Source organism: Musca domestica, unplaced genomic scaffold, assembly GCF_030504385.1.
Source record: "Musca domestica strain aabys unplaced genomic scaffold, Musca_domestica.polishedcontigs.V.1.1 4, whole genome shotgun sequence".
In the NCBI taxonomy this organism is placed as follows: Eukaryota; Metazoa; Arthropoda; class Insecta; order Diptera; family Muscidae; genus Musca; species Musca domestica.
The window spans coordinates 18,809,687-18,831,505 of record NW_026712328.1 but is presented as its reverse complement, the minus strand read 5'-3'; the positions used below and the strand labels follow the sequence as shown (position 1 = coordinate 18,831,505).

Below are 21,819 nucleotides of genomic sequence, written 5' to 3'. Positions count from 1 at the left end.
CGTCTTGTCAGTTCTACCACTGAGGGAGGGGGCCTGGTCATCAAAGTATCCATGGATAAGGATGGCCAGGAGTATCTTCAAGCTCGTGGGGGAAAATTGCACTTCGGCGCCGGGTGGATCCGCTTCCGGCTAACGCATTAGGAGGAAGGAAGCAGCAGCTACTCAATATCATGCAGATTAATCTGCATCACTGCAAAGCAGCTGCTGCTGAACTCCTCCTATCCCTCACGAGATCTGAAGTTGACATAGCCCTAATCCAGGAACCCTATACATACAATAATAGGGTAACTGGGTTAGGGAGTGGGCAGTATGTCACTTACGCGGTCTCCAATGGTGATAAGGTAAGGACGTGTATTGTTGCCAAAAAGAATTTAAATCTTATCTTCCTTAGCAACTACAGTGGAGGAGACGTCACGGTAGCGAGAATGGAATGCAAATCCGGGAGGGTTCTCTTTTTCATTTCTCTCTACCTACCGTATGAGCGACCTGACCCACCCGGCCACGAGGTAGAGGAGCTGCTCGACGATCTGGTCAACAACGGGCACATAATTATAGGTTGTGATGCCAACGCACACCACTTCCAATGGGGCAGTACGAATACTAACGTCAGAGGTGAGTCGATTTTTGATTTTATTTTGAAATATAACCTTAAAATATGTAATAGGGGCAACGATGCAACATTTCTAGTCAAAGACAGGGCTGAGGTCATTGATCTCACCCTTACTAACAAGGATGAATCTCTCATACTAGATTGGAAAGTTTCTCTCGAATGCTCATTCTCAGACCATCGAAAGATAAATTTCAAAATACTGATGGAGGGTATTCATCAAAAACCTCATAGAAACCCAAGAAAGGCAAATTGGGACAAATTTACGGAGCTGGCTATACCCTGGCTTCACCGTTTCGACAACATGGTCTTAATCTCTACCCTCGATATAGACAACTCCGTAAATGCGATAACTAGTGCCTTAATTGGGTGTTATGAAAAAGTCTGTCCACTAACCCACCCGGGAAAGAAATGTCAACCTGTTTGGTGGTCAAAACATTTAGCCAATTTAAGGAGGGATAGTAGACGACTGTACAATAGGGCCAACAAGACCAAACATAGTACGGACTGGGATGCCTACAAAGCATCCTTCAACAAGTACAACAGTGAGATCAAGAAGGCCAAGCGCTCATCTTGGGTATGCTTTACTGAGTCGATTGAAAGTGTCAACGAAGCCTCCAGATTTCGTAAAGTCCTTTCGAAGGACCCTAAATCCATCGGAAGTATAAAACGGACTGACGGCACATGGACTGACTCTGGACTAGAGACTCTTAACCTGCTAGCCAACACGCATTTCCCCGGCTGTATTGACGCGACAAGCAATCGGCAAACCGATCAAGTACATCATGATCATACAACTAGGGACCAAGACTTGGCTGACAGAATAGTAAGTTTACCCAAAATCAAGTGGGCCATAGATACATTCAAACCTTTTAAATCTCCAGGACCAGATGGTGTTATTCCTGCTATGCTCCAAAGTGTCTCAGCGGTAATATCACCAGTACTGAGTGAGATTTTCAAAGCTTGTCTGCGTCTATCCTACATCCCGGAATCATGGAGGGAAGTCACAGTCACTTACATCCCCAAAGCGGGGAAACCGAGTCTCTCACTTCCCAAGGACTATAGACCGATAAGTCTCTCATCCTTCCTATTGAAAACCTTGGAAAGGCTGATAGACACAGAGATCAGATCTCTAATACCCCAAACCGCCATCAGCACTGCTCAACATGCCTATATGAAAGGCAAATCTGTTGAGACAGCGCAACATGATGTCGTAGGGTACATAGAGAAGAACATGAATGGCTCCTTATTCACATTGGCTGCCTTCCTCGACATTGAGGGAGCTTTCAACAACGTCACGTTGGAATCCATTCATGAGTCACTATCAAAACTTAATTTGCCACAACTCCTCATAGACTGGGTTGATAACATGCTTAGCAGCAGAATCATCAACTCGAGCATTGGGGAAACATCTGTCAGGAAATCGGTCACTAGGGGCACGCCACAAGGGGGCGTCCTATCACCGTTACTCTGGCTTTTGGTTATTAACTTATAGATCTAGAGGTAACAGGGACGAAAGTAGTCGCATACGCTGATGATGTCGTCCTACTAATTGCCGGGAAATTCCCGCAAACAATCTCGGACCTAATGCAAGGAGCTCTAGTCACTTTATCACGGTGGGCGCGTCAAAACGGGCTAGGCGTGAACCCAGCAAAGACAGAGCTCGTACTTTTCACTAAGAAGCGTAAATATCCGTTATTTACACTACCAAGACTAGATGGAGTCACTCTAAACCTCTCACCAGAGGCCAAATACCTTGGTACAATCCTTGACCGACAATTAAGTTGGAAGAGGAATATTGAGGAACGAGCCAAAAGAGGTTTTATCGCACTCTATTCTTGCAAGAACTCCATAGGTAAAAGCTGGGGCCTCAAACCTTACATCATTAAATGGTTGTATGAGTCAATCGTTCGCCCCATTCTAACCTATGGATCTCTAGTATGGTGGCATTCTCTAAAGAAGCCAACTTACTCACGCAACATTAACAAAGTCCAAAGAGCCGCATCCTTACTAATAACGGGTGCCTTTAGGAGCACGCCTCAAGCTGCGCTAGATACTCTACTGGGTTTAAGCCCGCTGGCCATACATGTAGAGGAACTGGCATTCAGGTGTGCTCTTCGGCTCAGGGAATTAGGTGAATGGCGTAGTCAACCATTTGGTCACTCTACGATTCTAAGGCGTGTAAGGACTGTGGGAGAGATAGCCTATGCAAGTGATTATATTTCACCACGATTAAGCTTCTGCCCACCTGAAATACACATACCTGACAGAGAAGCCTGGTCCCAAAACAGCCCACCTTTCCGCGGCATATCTGTATATACCGACGGCTCAAAGATGGAATGCGGTACGGGAGCAGGTGTCTTCTGTGACACCCTTAATATCCGTGAATCCTACAAGCTCAGAAACAACTGTAGCGTTTTTCAGGCAGAAATCCTGGCGGTCAAAAAGGCCATAGACCTGCTAGTCACGAGGAACATAGAGGTCGGAAGTCCGGTGACTATATATGTCGATAGTCAGGCGGCACTGAAAGCACTAAATTCCTTTACTATCAAGTCTAGGGCTGTTTTAAGCTGCAGGGAAGCCTTGGAACACTCTAGGTTGTCAATCAAGCTTTGTTGGGTTCCCGGCCATTACAATATCACAGGTAACGAAACTGCAGATGAATTGGCCAGGCTAGGATCCGAATCAACTACAATAGAAATAGATAATTCGGTCAAACCACCACTGTGCCACTTCCTACAGATCGTTCGCAAACACTACCAGGAAAAGACACAACAAAAATGGCTGGACGAAACGGGATGTACCATCTCCAAAATAATCTGGCCTGTGCTCTCAGAGAAGAGAACAAGATCGCTGATGTCATTGTCTAAACCAGATTTAAAACTTGTGGTGGGCATCATCACAGGTCACTGTAAGGTGAGGGCTATGACCTCAAAATGGGACAGCGATGATATTGATTACTGCAGGATCTGTCAAGATGAAGAAGAAATTGAGACAATCGAACACTTGCTCTGCCACTGCCCAGCGCTCATTAACGTGAGACATAAACTAGTGGGAGAACTAGTGTCACGTGATTTGTCCTCTTTTTCTACCACGGACCCTGCAGTGATCCTTCAATTAGCCAGAAGGTTCAAGTGGCTAAAGACGACACGGCAAACTCAGCCGTAGACTACGTACTATCTATTTCCTACTGTCAATTCTTATACTTTCTCTATCTTTCGCTCTAACTCTTTCCTAGGATGAACACAATGGACCTATAGGTCTCCGAGTGGAGCAGTTGCTAAATGCAGCTGCGCGTCCTTTAACCTAACCTAACCTAAGCCAGCCAAAAAAAATTGTTTTATATATTCTCACCTTAAGCCTTAAAAAAACCTTTATGTATTCTCACCTTTAAAGACTAAAACTACAACCCGGGATTTTTAATTACTGAATATTGTTCGATAACACCATGGTAGAAGAATACAGATAGATGCGTCAAAACTTGGGACCATGGATATGTCAAAAATATTAACTGTTTTTTTTTTTCATATATAAGTAGATTTTTATATGTTTTCTTATACAACGCCATTCGGAGGTTATTATTATTCGCGTTTTTTATTTTTTTTTTACAAATTTAAATATCTCTTTATTCAACATTTTCAATTCCCAAATTGATTGGACAGTTCATTGTCCCAGCAGCTGTGTCGATGCGTCTACCTATATTCATCTACCATGTATAACACAAAAGTTGGTAAAATAATTTTTTGTAATTTTTCAATTATGCTACGTTTATTATCATCGAAAAAATCGATTCAGCAGATGCCGTCTGTGTCGTTTCAGGGGTATGAGGGAAAATATTGAAGTCACTCGAACCTAAAATGTTAAAAATGTTAACCACTGTAAGTGATTTATGATCTGTAAATAGTGCATCGGAATATAAAAACTGTCCCATGTATGACGACAAATATTTTTATTAGTCTATGCTTCTATGAATTTGATTCGCAGTTTATATGAAGCTATGAGCCATTGGTAACCACTATTAAATGATTATTTCCGGAAAAGATTTCACTATAATGAAAACCTTAAATGTTATTAGATAACATTATATAAGTGCTAGGCCTAAACGAGGACCATTTTCTACCATTTTTAAAATCAATCATCCATGGATTAAAATAAAAGCCTGTGAAAAGTTCCAAAAACAAAGCAAAAATTCAAAATTCTTAAAAACGAATTCAAAATTCCAAATAACAGCTCATTTGATTGAGGATGTTCCTAAGCTTTAAAATGCTAATAATTGAGGCGAGCTGCTACATGGGGGCTATTATAAACCAATGACAACTTGTTTTTGATAGATGTGCTATATTCTGTAATTTTTTAACTATCAAATTTAAACCATATTGCTGTAAAATCATTTAAAACACTTAAAATAGACATTACGTGAATCTATATTAACATTTTTGCAGTATGTGCTTTTAAACCCTCCACCATACTATGGAGGGTATATTAACTTTGTCATTCCGTTTGTAACTCCTCGAAATACTCATGTCAGACTCAACATCGTCTGTTGTAATCACGCTATCTTTCGAACGAATAGAAAAAGAAGGCTAAAATTTTGTACACATGTTTATTTTTCCAGTAAGCAGGTTAAGTTCGTAAATGGGCCATGTAGGTCCACGTTTTCATATAGCCCCCCAGATAAAGGTACCTCCCAATATTCGGTATTTTGATGATTTTAGCGACATTATTCACCGGAGTTGTCTAAGACAGAAAATTGTCTGTGCAGGTCCACGTCTTCGTATAGCCCCCATAAACCGGTACCTCCCGATATTCGGTATTTTCATGATTTTAGCGACATTATTAACTGGAATTGTTTAAAATTTGGTATTTGAAGTTCGTAATGGATACTACAGCCTAAGACAGAAAATTGTCTGTGCAGGTCCACGTCTTCGTATAGCCCAATATAATGGTACCTCCCAATATTCGGTATTTTGATGATTTTAGTGTTTCAAATTACTTATTTAGAGTTCGTAATGGGAACTACAGTCTGTGACGGAAAATTGTCTATGCAGGTCCAGGTCTTCGTATAGGTGTTAAGAAAATTTGAAGACCTTGTTTGCAGTTGGAAGTTTTTTTAATAATAAAAATAATATTTTATTGACAAAAATATGTATACATGAATAATATTTTACAAAGCCTACTTGACATGTTTTGCATTCAATGTAACACGGTATTATAAATACAGTGAACAATATAAATAAATTACTCCAACACTTCCACTTTTATTTATTTTGTCCTTTTCTTGATGTTCAAATTGTTCTTGATATCACTGAATCGCTGTTTTTTTAATGGCTTTGTAAAAATATCTGCTAATTGTTCTGTTGTAGGCACATATAACAATTCAAAAAATTTACTTTCATAGACTTCTCGTATATAATGATATTTAACTTCGATATGCTTGGTCCTCTTATGAAACTGTGGATTCTTTATAAGCTTCATGGCGCTTTGGTTATCTAAATACATTTTCGGCATAGAAATTTCATCACTCGTGCTAAGTTCATCCAAAAGCCTTTGTAACCATTTTAATTCCTTGACACCTTCGCAAGCGGCAACATATTCTGCTTCTGTAGTTGAGAGAGCTACTATCGACTGCTTGCGAGAAAACCATGAAATTGGACCTCCTGCAAATGTTACAACATATCCACTTGTTGAATGTCTATTCTCGCGATCTCCAGCATAATCAGAATCGGTGTAGCACTTGAGATTAATGTCGCTGTTATTTTCAAAAAAAATGCCGTCATTGATTGTTCCACTTAGGTATTTGAAAATACGTTTAACTGATGTTACATGTTCATCACCATATGAATCTTGAAAACGACTTAAAAACGAAACAGCAAATGTTATATCAGGTCTCGTCACAACTGCTAAATACATTAGTGAACCAATTGCTTCTCGATAAGGGAACTTTATCATTTTCGTATGTTGTCCTGGAATAAAAGTGTCTTCTATTGGTGTACTCACTGGTTTTGAATTTTCCATGTTAAACTTTCGTAATAACTTCTTTGTATACGATGACTGTGATATATAAATTTTGTTATTCTCTTGATTTATTTCTATTCCCAAATAGTATAAAGAATCAATTCTCTTTACTTCAAATTCACTTTGTAGATAGCCAAGGAATATATCCGCAATTTCTTTCGATTCTGCAGCTATTATACCATCGTCAATATAAATTGCTAAAATAATTAGTTTATTGTTTATTTCTCCTTTGAATACACACCCATCAGCACTGCTAGCTTTAAAGTTGAATTTTATTAGCATTTCTTTGAATCGTTTATTCCAGCATCTCGAGGCTTGTTTGAGACCATATAACCCCTTTAGCAGCTTGCATACTTTACCAGAACCATCTTCGTATCCTACTGGCTGCTGCATGTATATATCTTCTTCAAGTGTGCCGTATAAAAAAGCCGTCTTTATATCAAATTGTGTCAGATGGTAGTTATTCAAACTTGACAAAGCCAAAATCATTCTAATTGACGTGAACTTAGCCACTGGACTAAATGTTTCCTCGTAATCTTGTCCAAATTTTTGTGTAAATCCACGAACAACTAATCGTGCTTTGAACCGTTCAATAGCATCATCCTTGTTCTTCTTTATTTTATACACCCATTTATTAGATATAATACTTTTTCCTTTTGGCAAATCTACTAGCTCCCAAGTTCCATTTTTAATCAAAGACTTGTACTCTTCATCCATAGCTTGCTTCCACTGCTTACTATACTCACATGAAACAGCATCTTCAAAGGAATTAGGCTCATCGGCTTCATCTATGAATGCGTAAAACATTTCATCAATATCATCAAATACTTTCGAACGAAGATTATACGAATGTCTTTTCTTGTTTGTTGCGGATGGTTGGGTTGACACTTCTGGAACATCTTGTACAGACTCACTAACATCTGGCCGAGTTGACCGATTACCTTCTTCAGAAATTTCTTCACTATTTATTTCAGAAACTGAATCCTCACTGTGTTCATGGTTTTCAATAAATCTTATTTGCGCATAATTTTCTTTATTCTGCTCATTATTCGGTGTACAATGTGAGTCTTCTTCCTTTATGAAAACATCCCGAGATATCATAATTCGTTTTTCGTCTGGTATCCATATGCGATACCCTTTGCAATGCTCTTCATAACCCACGAAAATTCCTTTTTTAGATTTTGCATTCCACTTCCGTCGCTTTTCCTTTGGAACGTGTACATAAGCAGTTGAGCCGAATATGTGTAAGGCGCTAATATCAGGAGTACTGTCAAACCACAATTCATAGGGAACTTTGTCTTTATTGGGACATCTGCCAGTCCTATTTAGCGTATACACAACGTTGTTCACGGCCTCACCCCAATATTTCAATGAAAGTCCTTTACTGTGGACCATTGATCTTCCAGCTTCGACAATAGTTCTCATATCCCTTTCAGCTCGACCGTTTTGTTCCGGAGTATATGGGGTTGTTCTTTGATGTATTACTTTATAGGAACTCAATATTTCACATACCTGCTTGTTAACGAATTCAGACCCATTGTCAGAACGAATAATGCGAACCCTTTTTCCAGTTTCTGCTTCCACTTGATCCAAGTACTTTTTCATGACCATCGGAACTTCAGATTTCTCTTTAATGCAGTATACGTGACGATAATTCGAATAATCATCTCTGAATAGTAACATATACCGGGATCCTCCCAAAGACAATTCTTGCATGGGACCGCAAAGATCTGTATGAATGAGATCACCAGGTTGACAAGCTCTATTTTGACTTTCTTTAAATGGTTTTCTTTGCTGCTTGCCCATCATACAACCTTCACAAAAGAAATCTTCTCCAGTACATTCAATGTTATTCCTTTTCAATACGTCCTTTACATGTTCTTTTCCTTGGTGACACAACCTTTCATGCCAAATGCGTAAACTATTCACCTGTTCCCCAGTATTGGCTTCAGCAATAGTTGGAACTTTCACCCTTATCATCAAGTCGAAAAGTTTGGACTGTTTTCGTATTCCTTTCAATACCACATTTCCATTATATGCGAACACACATTCATTTCCCTCTGCTTTCATGGTATATCCTTTATCAAGACATGTATTTGACGAAAACAAATTGAGTTTTATATCTGGAACATATAAAACGCCAAGTATCTGTTTTGGATTCCAAACCTTACCATCAAATGCTTCAATCAAAATGTCACCTTTACCATATGCCGGAATTACTGCACCATTACCGATTCGAATATTCTTTGGTGATTGGAATTTTACATAGTTTTGAAACCACGACAAATTTTTGCTCATATGGTCACTTGCTCCTGAGTCCACGTACCACTTTTCGTTTTCATCTGCAGTCACGACCATAATTTCATTCATAAAAGCTGTACCTTCATTGTGCTTCTTCTTGATATTTTTCCTTTCCGGACAATCCCTTTTCCAGTGACCAGACTTGCCACAATGGAAACAGTTTTCTTTCTTGCTATCCTTCTGTCTATTGTATTTATTTTGAGATTTCTTACCATGTTTTGCAACAAACGCTTCTGATTTATCTGGCTTGATACCCAATCTGCATTCCTCCATACAGAGACGACTTGACAAATTCTTTAAAGTCCGCTCTTTCTTCTCCGTTGCTTCCCACGATGAAAAGAAGTGACGATACTCATCCGGAAGAGTCATCAAAATCTTAGTTATGAGCATGTTGTCTGTTATCTGTTCACCTAAATCGCACAATTGTTTTGCTATCTTCTGCAATTTTGATATATGCACCGATATACTGTCTCCAGGATCCTTTGTGTATTGAAAGAATTGCTGCTGCAGTAGATGAATTGATGTTGCCGACTTTTGTTCATAAATGCTCTCCAAGACTGACCACATATCAGCAGCTGTTTCGCAATTGATAATATGCATCAGCGGTTCTTCTTCAATAGCAACAACAATTATCTTCTGCGCCTTCGCATCATTTGCCTTCCACAACTTCAATTCATTCGTCGAAGTCTCGGAAGGCTTCCGGATAGTTCCATCCACAATGCCCCATAAATCGCTGGCACGTAAAATTACTCTTATTTGGAACTTCCACAGCGTCCAACTTTCAACTCCATTCAGCTTGGATATTTTGATGTCCTCCATAATTCTAAGCTTCTTGAATCCTTGGGATTTCCTTCAAATAATATTCTTCCTTTTATTTATGTGTGTCTGGGCCCATAACCTGTTAAGAAAATTTGAAGACCTTGTTTGCAGTTGGAAGTTTTTTTAATAATAAAAATAATATTTTATTGACAAAAATATGTATACATGAATAATATTTTACAAAGCCTACTTGACATGTTTTGCATTCAATGTAACACGGTATTATAAATACAGTGAACAATATAAATAAATTACTCCAACAATAGGACCCATATACCAGTACCTCCCTATATTCGGTATTTTGACCAGTTTAGGTAGTATATTGTCTATGCTGGTCCAGGTCTTCGCACAGCTCCGATATAAAGCTACCTCCCTATATACGATATTTTGATGATTTTAGCTACATAATTTTAACAGAATTTTTTAAGGATTTTGTATTTTTTGGAAAATTTCTAAATTTGTTCCAAATGGTGGAGGGTATTCAAAGTTCGGACCGGCAGAACTTACTGCTTTTTAACTTGTTATCTATATAAAAACTACATCAATGATCTTAAACCATGAAAACCGCCAATTTGCAAAGTTCAACCTTTTTCTTTTTTTCTGTTAAAAGGTTACAACATATATAAGGTGGTTGCGTTCCTCAAAAATATGCATTAAACTCTAGACCTATGTGCTAACAACGCGGTCCCGGTCAGCTAGCGAATAAATAAATAAAAATTACACCTGAAAAATATTAAAAATCCGAGTCCCGACTTTTGCTCAAATTGCATATGAAACAACAGTTTAAATTAATATTTTAACAAAAAATGTCAATACTTAGCTTTAACAAAACTCTTAGACAATATCATATACTAAATACCTAATAAATACGATTTTTATCTACTGCGCATATAGTAATCGATGACCGTTGAGAATGCCGCAAAACCAGCAGCTCCAATTATACCAGCCTTTACACCGGCTCTAAGACCAATCAAACCTCCTGTAACAGCACCAGCATAAGTTCCATTACGCCAATCTGTAACACCTCGTTGCTAAAATATCAACAAAATTATTATTTTTAGTCTGGGTGATTGAATGGCTAAACTCGCTGTGGTAAAACTTACACTTTCAATGGCACACTCTACGGCCGAGAAGACACAACCAATTAATGCAAAATTTTTGGCATATGAGTGTGTGGTTGCACGCATTTCCCGGAATATTTCGCGAGCGGTTTGTTTGCGTTCATTGGCCATGGGATCCATCATATTTGGATTAACCGAAGCCGTAAATAGACCTATTGCAGCTCCCAGACCATAACCTGTAGTTCGAAAAGAACATTAATAACATTGTTTTTATTTTTTTCGAATAGACATCGTTTACCCATTACACAAGACGTTATAGATTTGAAGGTACAACTTTCCACAGCTCTTTCAATCATTTGTTCTTCATTGGTTTTTATTTGAACGGGACCATTACTTTTTGGTATAACAACATGTTCCCGGTATCTGGAAGAAAAAAATCAGTGGGTTATTTTTCCAATTCACTTCAAATTATAACCCAAATTCATTCATCGAAAATACCTTTGCATGTTGCCTATAAAATGTTTAGACAACGAATCCAAGTCAGGATTCTCAAAAAATTGTGGTTTTGTGTTTGCATCACGTGGCGGGGGAGGACCGAAATTCATCATGTAATTAGTATCCAGTAATATTTTTACCGAATTTATTTGATAAAAAATAAAATTAAATAATTGGTCGTAGGTGAACGAAATAATTCAATTGAAATGTTCAATAAAAGGTACTAGTGAACTAGTTCAAATTATTCTAAAATCGATTTTATGAAATTATTACTTTGTTCCCGAAGCTTTGTTCAATATCATAAAGGGAAAATCGGTTATCGCATTAACAATATTAAAGCTATGTTCTTATTGCACTTTCAATCACCTTGTTCGCTCACGAATTAACCCGTTTATACGGCTCGAATCGTAATTCGCAGTAAAAAATCCCTTTTTCAAAAATTTTGTTTAATGATTTTAATGGACTTTTATAGGAAAATACATGAAATTCTCACTACTATGAATAGAAGAAATTATTATTTTTCTCCCAAAGATTTATTATATCATTAATTTTACAATTTGACATTTTGAACATATTTTTGTATTTTTAAATTCTGCTGGAGAGACACTTGTCAAACATGTTTCTGCTGATACAAACAAACTCAGCAGGCGCCACCCACGAATGGTTGGTGGCGTCCAATCCGATGGACTATTGTGTCTGGAGTATTATGGAAAGCACACCAAATATACCAAAGTGTCGATCACCTCAAGCAAACGCTTTGATGCATTATTTTTATTTCACCCTGTACAGTCCGTTTTCGTATTCTGTTTACTAGAAAATAAAGTTAAGCTATGCTTATGTATAATAAAAATTTACAATCGGTGAAATTTACATCAAAATTGCGTGATTTATTAAAAATCTGTAGTCATAACACACAAGTACAATGACCTAGAAAATAATTGGACTCATTGTTTACAGTTTAAATAAGTCAATTACCTAAATATATAGCATACCGCGATACATGCGTACAGAATCCCTAACGTATTCGTTACCTCTTTAATTACCCAGCCAAACAAATACCAGAGGAAAATCAAATTCTATAGGAATTATCCCCTACAAATCGCCACTTTCTTAAAATTTAATTAAGTAAAACCTATATCGAAATCTTTACTTTAACATATCTAAATTTATTGATTTTTATCACAAAATACATCGTTATTCGTAAACAAAGATATTATTTTTCAATGTTTTGTCATTATATGGTTTTTGGGTGTTATGTGAGGGTTTTTAAATTAAATTTTTTACTTAAATGTTACAATTTAGTCTGTTTTTAACATACTTTACATAATTTTGGTTTTGAAATAAAACATATATATAGCTAATTGAAAGCATATATTATTAGTAAAATTACACAAAACCCAATTACAGCTCCCAATATTAATGCGTCACGTTTCTTTTTGATATTTATACGTTGTATTAAACTGAAAAAATAAGAAAAAAATGTTAAATTCTTAATTCAATGGCTGATGTAAAGGGATATTACCTGGAAATTAATGGGAACCGATTTGAAATATCATTTAAACGTGTCTGGAAACGTTTGAAAGCTTGCCGTTGCGATAACAAGTGCTCCCTAGTTTCAATAGCAATGTTAATTTGATCATTTATCAATGTATTGGAACTGGAAAGAAAAACAGTTGAAGCTTTGAGGATAAATAGAAAATATTAAAGCTAATTAATACAAAATAGAATTTACACAAATTTTGTTACACCGGACATTTCATTCAGTAAATTAGTTAATAATTTATAACTGCTTTGCAAAATGCTAATACATATTTCGCAAACATAAGGGTTGTGTTTTTACAACAATTAATTAATTAACAATTATTTTGTGAAGTTCCAAAAAATGTCTTTGTTTCAAATCAAGAGATGATTTTTTATCTCCTTCATGGCACTACTCAAACTAACAATTGTTATTATTGCCTATAACTATTATTTAATTAGCAATTATCTTGTGAAGTTCCAACAAATGTCTTTGTTTTGAATCAAGAGATGTGTGGCTTTCTTAGTATTTTTTTATCTCCTCCATGGCACTTCCTCATATGTGCAAACTCACCTATTAATATGCGAGCTCTCTTTTAAATACATATCTCGCCTACTGAGACCGGATATTGAAGGACTGTTTGTCGATAGACCAGAGCCTCTCAACAGCTCTTCACGTTCTAACCGCATTGTATGGTTGGCGCTAATTTTATTAAATTCCTGGCGATACCCTTGCAATATTTCACGATGACGTTGTAGCGTGTGCATCATTGCAGCACCCGACGTTGGAAGTTCAGTCATTGACTCATTAATAGAGGATAGCTGTAGAGACAGGTAGTGTTAAATTGCATCCACACAACGAATATATCTTACAAAACAAAACCAACATTACCTTATCTAACATCTGGGCAATTTCTTCTGACAATGAGTCAAATACATGTTCTCCTAATAATGGTGCAGTGTCTGTAGCATTCGAACTATGACCCATTGTTGAACCCGAACTCGAGCCTATCTTGCTGAAAGCCACCAACTTGAGGTCGATTTCATTTTCCAGTAATCTTGCTTGTTTTCGCAAGGCTAAGAAGAAAAATTTACAAATGAAATTGTTTTGGGTAGTGCAAATATATTAAATATATATTTACCATCATAATTGGTGACGACCATTGTATTTATTATTTGGGTAGTGTATCGTAGAGACGGCAAACAATCGATATCAAAATCGATAGTATCGATACAATATTTAGGAAAGGTACTAAAAACAAAAGAAATATATGCTTTGTTCCAGAACCTGCGAGAGTTAAATAGATATGCAATTGCTATGTTCCAAAACCTCCACTAATGTACATGTTTCGCAATTTTTTTCGATATCATAAAAGAAAAAGTAGTTATCTTAGTAAAAACTTTTACATTCTTGCAGTTCTGGAATAGGGTAAATGTTTTCCAAATGGTTATATTTTCTGTAACTAACGAAATTTTCCGATAAGTTAGCGACCAACGTCGTATAAAAACAGTATGGTTAACCTAACATTTATTTTTTGCATGAACATTTTTGTTTGAAAGTTACCGATTATTGTCGGTAACGGCAAAAGGTTTAGTGAATCCCACTACTGGCCATAGGTAGAAGCATGGTACAATAAAAAGGTAAGGTAGAGCTACCAGCTGACCGGGCATATCCTCAGGGCTGTATTTCTGTAGTTTTACGAAGCTGTTCTACTTCCTTATTGTACCATGGGTAGAAGCATCAGCACTTGGTACCATTTATGTCAAAAATTTAAAAAAAGTTTGTCCAAAATTAAGTTGAATTTTAAGTATGTTCTTATACGACAGCTTGCGGAAGTTTTAACGATATGTATTTTAAGAAATTCGTATAAATTTTCATTCAAAAATTTGAATTCCAAAATTTATTCAATAGTTCATTGTTGCAAAAATTTTAACAAATTTCAATCATTTTTCATTCATTTATGATATCGGAGATAGTACACATATGCTCCATTCCAGATCCTGCAAGAATGTGAAATTAATGCTACGATAACCGTTTTTCCTTTATGATATCGAAAATAAATTAAACAACTACTATATTTTTGCAGCTTTTGGATCAGAGTAATAGTAAAACAATGGATATGTAGTTACTGAAAGGCTGGACATGTAGGGACCATATAGGTAATAATAACCAGAAGAATACATTGGCAGAATATATTAAGCACTCTAATAAGCTTACTAGCATTACCAAGAAGGAGTACTCTTTATCATACCTCCAATCACGTGTCTTTATTTTTGTAGAAATTGTTAAAAATAAAACCATTTTTCACGTTTTGTTTCCATAACAAACCCAGCAAAAATCTGGTAATCACATGTCCTTGTTCCCTGTATTGTTATATCATGGTTCTGGTACATATTACCTTTATGATATCGAAAATTGTACACATATGCTCTATTCTAGATCCTGCAAGAATGTGAAATTAATGCTACGATAACCGTTTTTCCTTTATGATATCGAAAATAAATTGAACAACTAGTATATTTTTGCAGGTTTTGGAACAGAGTATTAGTAAAAGAGTGGATATGTAGTTACTGAAAGGCTGGACATGTAGGGACCATATAGGTAATAATAACCAGAAGAATACATTGACAGAATATATTAAGCACACTTATAAGCTTACTAGCCTTACCAAGAAGGAGTACTCTTCATCATACCTCAAGTCGCGTGTCTTTATTTTTATAGAAATGGTTAAAAATAAAGCCATTTTTGACTTTTTGTTCCCATAACAAACCCAGCAAAAATCTGGTAACCACATGTCCTTATTTCCTGTAATGCAAGGTAATGAAAATAAAACTATTATAACACGTCAACGTGGAACAGATCAAGGAAGGAAAAAATATTTTTTTCGGTATCTGGCAGCAGTATGCGCCGCTTTTTCTTTACTATTAAGACAAACACATACCTCCAGCCTTACCAATGAACTAAAAATGTTAGAATCTCCGAAAGGCGACGCACATAACCGCCTTTATGCTACAATCTTAGTGAAAGATACAAGTAGATGCTTCTATAGTTGTCAACATTTTTAAGATTTTAAATTAAACTCAAATTTGTTGATATTATTTTACTGATTTTTAATGTTTTTCTTGTAAGGAAACATGTTTACATCAATAGAAAAAATTATTTATATACTTTCTGTTTTGCATATAAGTAATTTGATTTGTTTTTCTATTTACTCATTTTATGTTCTAAATTAAATACAAGCTTCTATATTAAGTTGCAACATCTAATCTTAATAAATAAAAAATAAAAGTTTTAAAAATTATTAGAAAAATACATTAAAATAGTTTTTTAGCTTTAAGCAGTAAATAAAATTATGTACTAAGCATTTGTTTTTTTTAAGATTTTAATATATACTTACAACAAACACTCTACTCAAAACTTAAACCAACGAAAAACTTATTCGAACAATATAAAACCTAACTAACCAAAGAATATGTTGATGTCTAAAGGAATAACTAAAATTATAACTTAGTTTAAGTAACATTTATTAGTTGTTAGTTTAGTTGTAAATGTTGTAAGTGTTGTGGTTGATGTTGCTGCTGTTCTTTTTGTTGCAGTGTGGCCGTTGTTTATTCTGATGTATGTGAACCTAGTTTCTAGGTTCACTCTTATATTATTGTCGATTATTAACGCCATCAATAGATGAGTGCATAGTATGATCCATGTTCTTAACAATTATGTAGTTTGTGATGTGAGTGATGGCCTCATCCTGAATTCGCTCCGGCCAACGACGTATGTAGGATTTAATAAAATCGGCAAATGTATCGACCTTATCCGGTGTAGACTTATGAGAATCAACAATATTTTTGACAATGTCAACAAACTTATCATAGTCATCCGGTGACTTTTTGATTTTGTTATAATTAAGGACACTGCCGTTTGTTGCATTATTAGCTGAAGCCGCCGCCGAAGCGGCTGCATTTAACTGATCCATTTGATTTGATTCATTAAGTCTCGAGGCTGCTGCAACTGCAGCTGCAGCTGTATTGGCCATAAAGTTGACATCTGCATTACCGGCGCCTCCACCGGCACCCCCATTTGCCTGAGCCTGCGAATGATCAATAAAATGTCGATGCATTCCATATTCCGATCTAAAAAATGTAATAAGGAATAGTTTATCAATTTACATATGAATTTTATTGCGATTCTTAAAATTCCATAGCTATACTTACTTGTAAAAACCTTCGGAATTATTACTGTTAAACTCCTGTTGAGACATTTGATTCTTCCAAACTGGTGACTCGGATGAAGAAGGTAAACTGCTAGCATTCGATGCTGGTGTCATAATACGTTTATCTCTGCATTGGTAATGGAATAAAAAACAAAAGTAATAAAGTAGATTAGTATATATGTTGTTGCAATATATTTACAACAAACCCACACTTTAACGCACTTTGTATAGCCGGTTTGTCCCAAACTCTTAAAAACATCATCCACTTGGTTAAAGAATTTCCATGTACTTATTATACCGGTCGCTTCAAATGTTTTCTGTTCCTGACGATAGCGCTGTGTTAAGTTATTCACTTTGAAGTGGACTTCTAATGCTGTTACGGGTACTCCAAGACCGGTTAATTGTTTTGCCATAGCCACATAAAGATGGCCATTGCGTTTAACTGTGCGTAGTTCATAAGCGCAGACTTTCCATAGTTTGATTAGCTCCAGTACACCATTATCCTCCCATTGTCTACGCTTTTTATTGAATTTTTCATACTGCAAGCAAAATAAGTTATTACAGTTTTTTATTTGTTAAAAAAAATAGACAGTAGCATTAACTTACAGGCATTTCACATGGGTATCACAATGGTCAACGCAACTCTCTGAAGACGTCCTATATCACTTCCGTTGTAATACATAGATTTGGTATTACAAAACGCAATCGGGTAAAATTAAATGTTGTTCATTTTCCTGTAATATATGTGAAAAAATTAGTTCTAAATCCATCCATAATACAAACTATAATAAGTTATTAACATTATGTATTTTGGATTATGTTGTGCTATTTTCTAACCCATTTTTTGACTTAATAGGTAATATTTAAATGCTTATAAAATGCTTATATAGGTAAGTTAGATACTAAAATAAACTACCATCAACTTTAATTTAAGTATTTTAATTCATAAATTTACGTTATCGTGTTACGGATTATCGTCGGCAACTCAAAAAATGAGTTAGATAATAATACTACTGATTGGAATACGCAAAATGTATGAAAAACAAAACGATAAAATTATGGGACCTTTTTTTGTAGTGATATATGATGAATTATTCTTATCACTTAACATATCTCATAAAGCATGGGTACTACGAGCCGATGTATTTTATCCGATACAGACTATTAAGTTGATGTTATAACGTAATACATTTCCTAAAAATTTGTTCTAAAAACGCTGAAGTTATCATATAATGTGAACAAATGAAACAAGTTGAATCGAAAATAAGAAATAATAAAAAATGGTGAGACTTCTTTACGCTTCATAATGAGAATAATGCTATAATACTTTGAATCTTATGTAAGTCTTCTTTCATTGCTAGAATATACACTTTTGCAAGTTTTTACTGGAGAACTATTTCCCTAAGTCGAATCCAATGTAATTAAACTTGTAACCAAGTTTAAAAGAACTTAGCCAAAACCACTTGAAGCAAGTAGTATGATCGGCAGATTTTGGTTGACCTAATATATATCTAGGGATTGTCACATATTAATTATATTTTAAACAGTTACTCGTTCACGTGCTTTCTAGGCAAAAAAAAAAAAACAGTTGAATTTTAAAGAAACTAGGGATAAAAATACCACAACATTTTTACATTAATTTACAAATTCTCATAACATGAATGGAATATTGATATTTCCACAAAATTGAATCCAAGATAGAAGAACAATATTGTTTTATAGCTAAATATAACAATTGAAAAAATTATTTCTCCAATTACAATTATAATATTTAAAATTACAGTTGAAATTCATGTGTTAATGAAATATTACGAATTACAACTGAAATGTTTTGATAGCCGTTGGAAAAGGTGCTTGGAGCTGCTTCACATGGTCGTTTTTAGAAACTGAGCCAGCGAATTTTGCCCTATATTGCAAATTATGCCTTAAAAAGTGTAGATATATTATTTCGACGATTTAAAAAGCAGATACAGTTTTAGTTGAAGTCATATGCCATGAGTTTTAAAACAAATACATTATCAACACAAGTCCTTAATTTCATTCATTAATGACAAAAATTCTGTTTACCGGAAATTATTTAGACTTAACTACACGATTAATGACTACAATGAAATTTGGTGATCAAAACAAAACTCGAAAAAACTACGTAAATTATCATTAAAATCAAATTATTATTACTCGGTGCCTTCATCAGTTCTCAACAAAAACAAAACGATTGTTTGGATGGAAAGAAGAAGCAAAAAATAATTTTTTTTCATAATGATCTTCCGATAATGATGATGATGGTTATTTTTCACAATATAGAAATTAACGAAGAATACAACAAGTTGATTGACAATGTAATTATCGAACAAAAAAGTGACACGAAAGAGAGTCGTCGCCGTGCACGCAAAACAAAATAACGATAACATCATGATGAATTAATGAATGGATGAATAAACAATAGCCAAACTGTTTGGCAAAAAATTGGCAATTAATTAAGGACAACTGTATTTTCGACAGAATGATACAAATATAAGTTTTTTAAATATTTTTCTGTTAGAAAGCCATAAAATTGTGAATTCGAATTCCATTTAACGGAGTCGAGTCAATGAGAGCGCGCATCAAGTGTACGACGAAGAGAGGGAGAGACAATGAATATAATCATTTAGTATGTATTCATTCTCTTGCCAAGTGAAACGCACACATGCAGAGAATACCAACGCTGTTTGTTGGTGTATTGACTGCTTCTTCTTCTTCGTTTCATTGTATTTCAGCCGAGCACACACACAATAATGACTTAAATGGTTTTGCGATAATTATAGATTTTTCGTTCAAATGATCATTAAAATGTAATGATTTTATTGTACATTAAGCAGCAAAACAACCGGCAACAGCGCGCCTTTAGGAGAACAACACAACAAATAAGCGGCTAGACCCGGATTTTTTGATGAAATTCGATGTGATTTTCAAGTCCAATACAGCAGTTAGAGCCAAGAATCTTTAATGAAAAACTTTCCGTCCAAAATTATGGATGTATGTTTCTTCTGTAGGTATACTCGCTTGGAATACAGAACAACGACCACAACAATAACTACAACACACTATATGAAGAAGCACCTAGCAGACAGCAGCTATAGCTAGAGAAGACGATTCATGTAGTACGTCGTACACGGCGTTTTTCTCGTTTTAAAGCGGGCGGACGACGCGTATACACTTGCCAGTCAGCAAACTAAAAACACAGCCTGGGATTGATGATGATACACAACTACTACAACTACCAACAATGCTTGCTTGGGTGCATCAACGACGTACAAAGAAATGAAGAAGCGACGACGACGTGGTGTGTTACTTGGCTGGTTGGTGGAAAGAAGACACCCTATTTGTAAAGTGTATGTATAAGAAGTTTTCAATGCATTTTTATTTTCCGTATTTGAACCGTATAGATTTTTTTCTTTTAATTTCAACGTTTCACATTCCCGGCCGTCATCATCATCAGCAGCAGACAATGATGGGAATCATCCTCACTCGTTGTGTACGAAATAAAAATAAATACACTCACACAATGGTGGCGGCGGCGACATTTAGCCGTTGACTTTTATGATTATGAAATTAGTTTTCAGATTATCGTTTTGTTTTTGTTATAGATTTAATGAAAATTATATAAATGATGTAATTAGCAACTAACACAGTATGCAATTGCCGTTGTTGTTGTTGTAGAATTTCTTCTTTCACAAATGCTGATGTTGTTGTTGGCTATGTTTGTACACTCTCTCACACATATGTTTATTTTTGTTGTTTTAATTTCTTTTGCTGTTTTCTATTGAGCGAGATTTGTTGTGTTTACATTACAGTACTACTGTTGCCGAAAAACCAAGCTCTCCAATCAAACAATCAAACTAAACTGACTGAATTCCTTTCGTTCCGTAAAAATGTTCAGTAGCCAGATTGCTGGCTACGAACCTAGTTTGTTCGCTCTCTACATCATTATCTTGTTGGTTGCAATATGGCTTTCTCTCTTCCTCTAATGACATTTAGCTTTCGAACCCTTAATGACGAAGTGGGCTACTCAATTATGTTATTTTTTCTCCGTTTCGTTTTGGTTGCGACTGCGGAGCTGCGCTGGCATTGTCGTTCGTTCTTTATCTATACAAATGTGTACACGGAATTACAACAAACAACACAACAGCACAGCCAACTTCATTAATGACTTTTTCTTTGTATGATATCTCTCTTGTTGGAAGTTTAGTCTCAGTTGCAGAGGCTCATCATCATTAAATTTGATGACAACATTAGGGTGTCCAAAAATCAAATCGAAGAAAACTATTTTACCTATATATGGTTTATTCTTACATTTACAGTAAAATTTTTGTAGAAAATTTCTTCTTTTGACACCTGCCTAAAACGAAATTTTATGTTACTTTCAGATATTATCTTGCAAAATGAAGAAAAAAATTTACAAAAAAAAAAAAATAAATAAATAAATATTTTCCTCTGGAATGTGTTTTAAAATGAAGTCCTGTCGTTTAGATACGATTCAGATTTTGTCTTCCAAACATGCCCTTTCGCTTCGGATTACAATTTTCGACCAAAATAATTAGCGTATTGTTAAATAAAACAAATTCAATATTATAAAACAAGTAAAAAACGCTGTAAGTTCGGCCGGGTCGAACTTTGAATACCCTCCACCATTTGGAACGAATATGGCACTTCTCAAAAACAATAAAATCCGTTAAAAATTCTGTTAAAATCTTAAAAATACCGAATGTAGCCATTATATTAGGGTCTATACGACGACATGAACTTGCGTAGG

At 35.5% G+C, this 21,819-nt stretch overlaps 4 protein-coding genes and 1 long non-coding RNA gene across 10 annotated transcripts; 2 read left to right on the top strand and 3 right to left on the bottom strand.

Moving 5' to 3' along the window:
- Positions 1-3,941, top strand: LOC131804277 (uncharacterized). Its single transcript, XM_059126882.1, has 2 exons — positions 1-612; positions 3,846-3,941. Exons 1-2 carry the CDS (start codon positions 171-173, stop codon positions 3,848-3,850), a joined length of 447 nt encoding a protein of 148 aa, XP_058982865.1. The 5' UTR covers positions 1-170; the 3' UTR covers positions 3,851-3,941.
- Positions 3,942-10,576: 6,635 nt separating this feature from the next.
- Positions 10,577-11,531, bottom strand: LOC101888625 (mitochondrial import inner membrane translocase subunit Tim22). The gene is made up of 4 exons (XM_005176389.4): positions 11,302-11,531; positions 11,102-11,226; positions 10,846-11,039; positions 10,577-10,773 (listed from the first exon to the last, which is right to left on the bottom strand). The coding sequence occupies exons 1-4, from the start codon at positions 11,409-11,411 to the stop codon at positions 10,618-10,620; spliced, it is 585 nt and encodes a 194-aa protein (XP_005176446.2). The 5' UTR covers positions 11,412-11,531; the 3' UTR covers positions 10,577-10,617.
- A 912-nt stretch (positions 11,532-12,443) lies between these two features.
- On the bottom strand, positions 12,444-14,074 carry LOC101888804 (Golgi SNAP receptor complex member 1). Its single transcript, XM_005176390.4, has 5 exons — positions 13,959-14,074; positions 13,709-13,893; positions 13,391-13,638; positions 12,821-12,955; positions 12,444-12,758 (listed from the first exon to the last, which is right to left on the bottom strand). The coding sequence occupies exons 1-5, from the start codon at positions 13,978-13,980 to the stop codon at positions 12,656-12,658; spliced, it is 693 nt and encodes a 230-aa protein (XP_005176447.1). The 5' UTR covers positions 13,981-14,074; the 3' UTR covers positions 12,444-12,655.
- Positions 14,075-15,662: 1,588 nt separating this feature from the next.
- Positions 15,663-20,924, bottom strand: LOC101888983 (Myb/SANT-like DNA-binding protein). Of its 4 annotated transcripts, none has more exons than XM_011297833.3 (5): positions 20,695-20,924; positions 17,634-17,761; positions 17,238-17,566; positions 17,029-17,154; positions 15,663-16,947 (listed from the first exon to the last, which is right to left on the bottom strand). In XM_011297833.3, the coding sequence occupies exons 2-5, from the start codon at positions 17,637-17,639 to the stop codon at positions 16,470-16,472; spliced, it is 939 nt and encodes a 312-aa protein (XP_011296135.1). In that variant the 5' UTR covers positions 17,640-17,761; positions 20,695-20,924; the 3' UTR covers positions 15,663-16,469. The 4 variants fall into 4 exon arrangements, with proteins under 4 accessions (XP_011296135.1, XP_005176448.1, XP_011296136.1 ...); XM_005176391.4 differs by having other exon boundaries at positions 17,250-17,566; positions 20,695-20,923; XM_011297834.3 differs by having other exon boundaries at positions 20,569-20,702.
- LOC131804221 (uncharacterized) lies at positions 19,587-20,648 on the top strand. Of its 3 annotated transcripts, XR_009342983.1 has the most exons (4): positions 19,587-19,677; positions 19,784-19,992; positions 20,060-20,398; positions 20,506-20,648. It is a non-coding gene; the product is annotated as an uncharacterized LOC131804221 (long non-coding RNA). The 3 variants fall into 3 exon arrangements; XR_009342984.1 differs by lacking the exon at positions 19,587-19,677 and having other exon boundaries at positions 19,707-19,992; positions 20,509-20,587; XR_009342985.1 differs by lacking the exon at positions 19,587-19,677 and having other exon boundaries at positions 19,707-19,992; positions 20,453-20,578.
- Positions 20,925-21,819: the final 895 nt, after the last annotated feature.

What these genes read in the sequence shown, in the direction of transcription:
- LOC131804277 (XM_059126882.1), top strand. Translation starts at nt 171, where the DNA reads ATGCAGATTAATCTGCATCACTGCAAAGCAGCTGCTGCTGAACTCCTC.
- LOC101888625 (XM_005176389.4), bottom strand. Translation starts at nt 11,411, where the DNA reads ATGATGAATTTCGGTCCTCCCCCGCCACGTGATGCAAACACAAAACCA. An exon ending in TTTATAGGCAACATGCAAAG is followed by an intron (nt 11,227 to 11,301) that starts GTATTTTCGATG and finishes TTTTTCTTCCAG; the next exon opens with ATACCGGGAACATGTTGTTA. An exon ending in TAGAGTGTGCCATTGAAAGT is followed by an intron (nt 10,774 to 10,845) that starts GTAAGTTTTACC and finishes TTGATATTTTAG; the next exon opens with CAACGAGGTGTTACAGATTG.
- LOC101888804 (XM_005176390.4), bottom strand. Translation starts at nt 13,980, where the DNA reads ATGGTCGTCACCAATTATGATG. An exon ending in GGTCGTCACCAATTATGATG is followed by an intron (nt 13,894 to 13,958) that starts GTAAATATATAT and finishes TTTTCTTCTTAG; the next exon opens with CCTTGCGAAAACAAGCAAGA. An exon ending in TTGCCCAGATGTTAGATAAG is followed by an intron (nt 13,639 to 13,708) that starts GTAATGTTGGTT and finishes CTGTCTCTACAG; the next exon opens with CTATCCTCTATTAATGAGTC.
- LOC101888983 (XM_011297833.3), bottom strand. An exon ending in TATACAAAGTGCGTTAAAGT is followed by an intron (nt 17,155 to 17,237) that starts GTGGGTTTGTTG and finishes TTACCAATGCAG; the next exon opens with AGATAAACGTATTATGACAC. An exon ending in AATTCCGAAGGTTTTTACAA is followed by an intron (nt 16,948 to 17,028) that starts GTAAGTATAGCT and finishes TACATTTTTTAG; the next exon opens with ATCGGAATATGGAATGCATC.